Genomic DNA, 6,507 nt, shown 5'->3' with positions numbered 1-6,507 from the left:
ACGATATTCCTTTTAGATTTTTTTTTTTTTGCACTTATTTTCTTCTTTTTGATCTTCCTCCTCCTCATCTTCTTTCTGGCCGAACTTTTAGTACTTTTTTCATTCTTCAACACTCCATCTCACATCCAGGACTAGACATCTGGAGTGTGGACAATTCAATTTGGGGGCCTAATATCAGGTGAGATGGGTCCTGTTTGATACCATGTAAAGAAATAGATCATGAACCTAATTCAACCCCAAAAGCTAGCTTATGCGAGAGGGATTGTCCAAGGCCATATAAGGAGATCACACATCTCATTAACCACTGATGTGATACTTTTTTATTTTTCAACAAGACCACGGTCCAAAGTTGTACATAAGGTTGAACTCACATAAGTTTGATTTGAAGTATTGGTTGACGGTCTAAATTAAATTGTAGAAAAAGCTGGACTACCTATAAAATGATTATAAGCAAATGCGGTTTAAAGTTGCCCATTAAATTAAAGTGACACAAGTTCAATTGAAAGCTTTAGATGATGGCCTAAAATTATAATCAAACTTTATAGCACAGTTTAAAATTATCCGAAAGCCATAAAGTTCACATTCTTTCATCGGGTAATACATGGATTATACTTACAATTTTTTTAAACTTATGAATTAGATATAATAGTTGTTTTAAAAGGGGTTACTTGAGAAAGTCATGCAGCTTTCTAAGACGGTGAAAGCGGGTGAGGTCAACGTTGTGCATTGATGGGCTAATGCCAGATGTCTCTCAAATTAAATCACAATCCATAATAAGATAAAGGTCTCAGTTTTTTAGAGAAATGAAAGATTATTAATTTTCTTAGCACTTTTTTACTTATCCAAAATCTCTATTTATGGAGTACCATTCCCCCCCCCCCCCCTTCTGAACTAACTTGATGCAACATTTTCTCAATAACAAGCAAAGACGCTAATAAGGGAAAAGGCTATGAATTAATTGGTGGTGTTGGGCGATGCGTCACAACTTGTAATGCAGTAAGCCTCTTCACGGTGGAGCTACAAATCATTAATTTTGCCTATGATCACTAAATATACTCTCTGTAACACTAAATTTACAAAATTATATTTGTAACAGTAAAACCACTAAGCTAACATTTTGTAACACTAAATCACAAACTAATTCTTGTAACAGTAAAGCCACTAATTTATACGTTAATTGCTCAAAAAATACAAATCATGAAAAAAAATTGAATTTTTTGATGCCAAAGAATAATATACCTCGCAACATTACTATTTTGCCACTGTGGAAAGGGCTTAGTGCAAGAAAAACAATTCAGCCAAGATTAGTAGGTTTAGAATAGAATCCCGAGGTCATGATATAAATATAGTCGCCCTTTGGCCATAGAAATCAAGTATTTTTCAATTATTTTGCATTTTAAAAGTTGGAATTGAAGATGAAATTGTGTTTAGCTATAGTTTGCGCAAAGGAAATAAGAAAACATTTTATTTGAAATTATAGAGATGGAGTAAAAAATCGGCTTATAAGTTGTTTTTAAAATTTGGAATCCAACTTCAAATTGAATTTGAAATGTTAATGGCCAAACACTGAATTTCTAATTATTCCGCAAAAAAGTAGTAACTTTTATGGCCAAACGGGTCAAACCATGTGAGAAAATTCACTGAATTTCTAATTATTCTGCAAAAAAGTAGTAACTTTTATGGCCAAACGGGTCAAACGATGTGAGAAAATTTAAATGATTAGTAACTATCAACGTCAAGGCGATAGATTGGGGTTCGGCGATACGTTGCAAAGCCTCCACGGTGAAGCTACAAATCTTACTTTACGTGCATCTTAATTATAGTCTCATCAGTTTTTGCTACTATATATAGCTTTATAACGTACGCGTCCAACTCTCTTTTGCTCGTTTTAATTTTTTTGCTTCTAATTTAACCATCCAATAAAATCACCGTGGAAGCAGTTGGTGCTGAATTTAATGTTGCATTTAAAGCTTTATATGAAATCCTACTTTCCTCAACAACTAACTTCCACACCTTTCCCCTCATAAATAAATTCAGTGCTTCCTAATCCCCTCCCACCAGCCTCTTATTTATTCCAATTTAAATTGTCTGTTACTTCCTCTAATACCTGACTACCTCCATCCTCTTCTTCTAGAGATTGGCCCAGCTTTCCTTAACTTGTTTTGAGAAGCATGGGGGGTGAATTACGGAAATTTAAAATATAATTTCCATAAACCATGTGTAAAAAAAATAAATCTGAAATATGATAATAGGAGGATTTGATTTATCAATTGTAAGTATGTCATTTTTCTAGTTTTTTTACCTCTTCCATGAAAAGAAAGTCACAAAGACAATATAGGTTGAGTTTAACGTAACTTGTTTGAAAATATGGATTATAACCAATCTTAAATTATAGGAGCATTGATCTGGAGTTGATTTGAATAAAGTTTTTCTCATGAAAAGAATCTTGAAAGGTGAATTATTGAACAACAAATTTAATTGAGAATTCGTCTGTTGACTTTTGCACATTAAAGATTTGAGAACTATGATAGTTACTTGATGAGTAATAATTGAGCAGCAAATTTAGTTGAGAATTAGTATCTGTTAACCGTATAAGGAGTACTAACGTGTTTGAAATATGATCCCTAACACTCTTGAATACTAGTTAATTGCATTTACAGTTGAATGCTACTGTTATCGATAGTGAGTTTAATTTCCAATAGTGATCTCCTCTATCCTCATTTAATAGAGTAAATTGCGCTTCCATATAATGTCCATTTTCCCCCCCTTTTACACACAAAGTGGTGTTGGTTTATGTAGATTTGATGCCCGTCAAAGTAACATACTTTATTATGCTAAACGAAGTATTGGTTAAAAAAGGAACTAACAAAACAGAAGGTAAATAAAATCAGAGAAGAAAATGAGATCCCCTGAATATTAATATGGTGCTCCCTCCATCCAATTATAAGTTGTCTTTTTTGATTAAAAAGGAGTTTAAGAAAGGGCTAAAGATTTTTGAAATTTTAGTGTGAATAACCTACTCATTCCGTCAAGATACTTGTCATGTTTCAAACTAGATATTTGAACTTTAACTAACATCTTAAAATATATTTTTTCACCATATTGACATAAGAAAAATTGCAATTTATAATACTTTTTGTGCAGTTTTGAATATCTAACTTTTGATTTTAAAAATAAATTAATTTAATCTAACTTTAACTTTGAAGAATGGTCGAACATAAGAAAAATTGCAATTTATAATACTTTTTGTATAGTTTTGAATATCTAAAATTTTAATTTAAAAATATTAAATTAATTTAATCTAATTTAATTTTGAAGAATGGTCGAATTAATTCTCGAGAACCGAAAAGTGAAAACACGTAAATCATCTCACTCTGTGTAAATGAATTTTTTTTAATGTAAATAATTTCTAAATATGAAAACGTATGATTCTGTTTAAGACCGGAGAGAACAAAATAAGTATACTTGTCTGATTTTATTTAACTTCTTGTTTAGTACTAGTTCGTTTTTTGACCGTTTACCATAATAAACTGTGCTACTTTGACAGGCATCAAATCTATATATACCACATAGACTTTTCCCAAAGTTCACACCTCTCACAACTGAAAAAAAATACTCTCTGAGGTTGAAGCCATGGCTTTTTCCTCCAGAGTAATGATCCCCTTGAATATCACCTTCATCATATTCACCATTACACTAATCTTTTCACCTTCAGTTGTACTCTCCTCTTCTTCCACTCCCAACAAATTCAAGAAAATCTATGCCTTTGGTGATTCCTACACAGACACAGGCAACACACACTCAGCCACTGGTCCTAGCTCTTTCAATTACGTATCCAATCCTCCTTATGGTAACACATTTTTCCACCACCCTACCAACAGATACTCTGACGGTCGATTAGTCATCGATTTCGTCGCTGAGTCACTGTCGTTGCCGTTTTTACCGCCTCATCTTAACCAAAAAGCGGATAAAACTTATGGTGTTAACTTTGCTGTAGCTGGTTCTACTGCTATAAGGCATAGATTTTTTGTGAAGAATAATATGACGCTGAATGTGACACCTCAATCTCTTCAAACGCAGCTTAATTGGTTTAATAGTTTTTTGGAGAGTCAAGGTTGTGAAAATTCTACAACAACGCCGAAGCAGTGTGAGGCGGTGTTTAGTGATGCTCTGGTTTGGGTAGGTGAAATTGGTGCTAATGATTATGCGTATAGCTTTTCATCTACTGTTTCACCTAGCACTGTTCAACGGCTTGCTACCAGAAGTGTCACTGGTTTCTTACAGGTAATTAACTTATCTATCCATTTAATGCTGCATGTCATAAGTATCCAGTTCATTAGTGCGATCATTTACATGCATCCATTGCTTTCTTAGATGATGAATTTTCACACCGTAATGTTGCACCGACAACACCGACAAGAGAAATTTCGAACCAAGACTTTCCCGCATAGTGCGTAATTCTTTTGTGTTGGTGCTAGGTATTAGCAATATACTTGTTAATGTGTTCGTTTTAGTTATACTACTCTTTGCATTCTAATTTATGTGAATTTTGATCAATATTTTAGAATATATTCTTTTATCATATTGACATGAGAAAGATTTCTAAATTGGAATACGTACTTTTGTATAGTTTTTGAATAACTAAATTTTTGAGATAAGGGTAAAAAACACACCCAAGATCACTTTTTTTTTTTTTGAGTTTCTTACCTGAACTATCAGGTGTGAAAGAGTTTCCTACCTAAATTATTATCAATTAGTTAGCAAAACACACCTTAACTATCAGTTCACTTTTCCTACCTGATAGTTAAGGTAGAAAAGTGAACAATTGATAGTTGATGTGTGTTTTGCTAACCAGTTAGTGATAGTTTATGTAGAAAACTGATCTCACACCTATAGTTCAGGTAAAAAACTAAAAAAAAAGTGATATTTGATGTGTGTTTTTGACCTAACTCTTTAAAAATATTAAATTGATCTTGGTCATAGCAGACCGCCTCATCTAAAAGATTATTAATAGCATACACTTTTAATTTCTTGATTATATATAGTATTAGTTTGTCTCAGCACGCCTCCTCACACGCATCATGATTTTTTTTTCCGTTAGCAAAACACACACATCTGTGTCAGATCTTATACCACATTAAATTGTGTGATTGCCTCATTAAAAAATTTCAAATTTTTTGAGAGTACACACTTGTAAATCTCTTAATTATGTTGTGTCTCACGGCTTCTAAAATTTGTTTTCTACAAAATTTGGCCAACCAGTCTCATATTTGAATTGATTCGTTTACAGGCATTACTGAACAAGGGAGCAAAATACCTTCTTGTTCAAGGTCTTCCTCCAACAGGTTGCTTAACACTATCCATGTATTTGGCACCTGAGACTGATAGAGATGATATGGGATGTGTGGGAAGTGCAAACAAGCAAAGCAACATCCACAACAGCATCATCCAAGCCAAATTAGATTCTTTCAGAAAACATTTTCCACAAGCTGTCATTGTTTATGCAGACTACTGGAATGCATACAGCACAGTAGTGAGAGGTGCAAACAAGTATGGTTTTAAGGAGGTGTTCAAATGTTGTTGTGGATCTGGTGGTGGAAATTTAAACTTAGACGTGTTCAATACTTGTGGTTCTCCTTCTTCAAGCTCTTGTCCGGACCCATCTCAGTACATTAATTGGGACGGTGTTCATCTCACTGAAGCCATGTACAAGACCATGGCTGGCTTGTTTCTTAATGGGACATACTGTAAACCCCCATTTAGTTACTTGCTAGCAAAATAGCAATAGTTTTGAAACGAGTCAGTAATTACCTTCCGATTCATAGTGAATTAATGAGCCCGTGCTTTATAGAGTCTGTTTGAAGGATTTTATACATAAAGTCTGATGTCACTTATCATGACCTCCACACAATGGGAACACTTCATTTTCCCAAAGTAACTGATACGATTTGGAATATACGCAACAGAATAAAAATAGAAAGTTAATTAAAGATAGAAGGAACTGAAGAGCAAAAATAATTTTAGACTTTAACTTGCCGTATATGATAACAATTGATATGTGAAGTCAATCACACAAAAAATAAGCCAAAACCAAAGGTTTCAAAATTTAAAGAAGAAATAATTGTGATCAAGAATACAACTTGAAAATAGTTTTGGAATTAAAATTGAACAACAAGGTTTTCGACCTTATAAAAGTGTTATGTCAAAATCACAATATGAAACATCTATTCTAAAGAATGAGCGAATGAAGTATTAATCATTTGGTTAGAATATAAAGATGTGATTTGTAAGAATGACCCTCGCAAGAGATGATGGGTTTGGGTATTAGTTGAATAGTTTATTTATTGGATATCTTTTTTAATTGAAAGGGTCTTGGTCTAACTAAGAAAATAAAGAAATCATTTACAATAAAATATGGGATGCCAAGTCAAAATTTTGGTGCCTGAAAATGGCTGCACTGGTTGGTATTATATTTTCAGTAACAAAAGATTAGTTGAGTGTTCATTG

At 33.1% G+C, this 6,507-nt stretch overlaps 1 protein-coding gene across 1 annotated transcript; it reads left to right on the top strand.

Moving 5' to 3' along the window:
* Window positions 1-3,577: 3,577 nt before the first annotated feature.
* Window positions 3,578-5,894, top strand: LOC132632533 (GDSL esterase/lipase At3g48460). The gene is made up of 2 exons (XM_060348505.1): window positions 3,578-4,284; window positions 5,291-5,894. The coding sequence occupies exons 1-2, from the start codon at window positions 3,634-3,636 to the stop codon at window positions 5,780-5,782; spliced, it is 1,143 nt and encodes a 380-aa protein (XP_060204488.1). The 5' UTR covers window positions 3,578-3,633; the 3' UTR covers window positions 5,783-5,894.
* Window positions 5,895-6,507: the final 613 nt, after the last annotated feature.

Source organism: Lycium barbarum, chromosome 3, assembly GCF_019175385.1.
Source record: "Lycium barbarum isolate Lr01 chromosome 3, ASM1917538v2, whole genome shotgun sequence".
Taxonomy (NCBI): domain Eukaryota; kingdom Viridiplantae; phylum Streptophyta; class Magnoliopsida; order Solanales; family Solanaceae; genus Lycium; species Lycium barbarum.
Note: the sequence above shows the minus strand (reverse complement) of the source record. Positions and strands in the feature narration are given on the sequence as shown.

Coding starts and splice junctions, on each gene's coding strand:
- LOC132632533 (XM_060348505.1), top strand. CDS start 3,634: ATGGCTTTTTCCTCCAGAGTAATGATCCCCTTGAATATCACCTTCATC. Junction 4,285..5,290: donor GTGTCACTGGTTTCTTACAG/GTAATTAACTTA, acceptor ATTCGTTTACAG/GCATTACTGAACAAGGGAGC.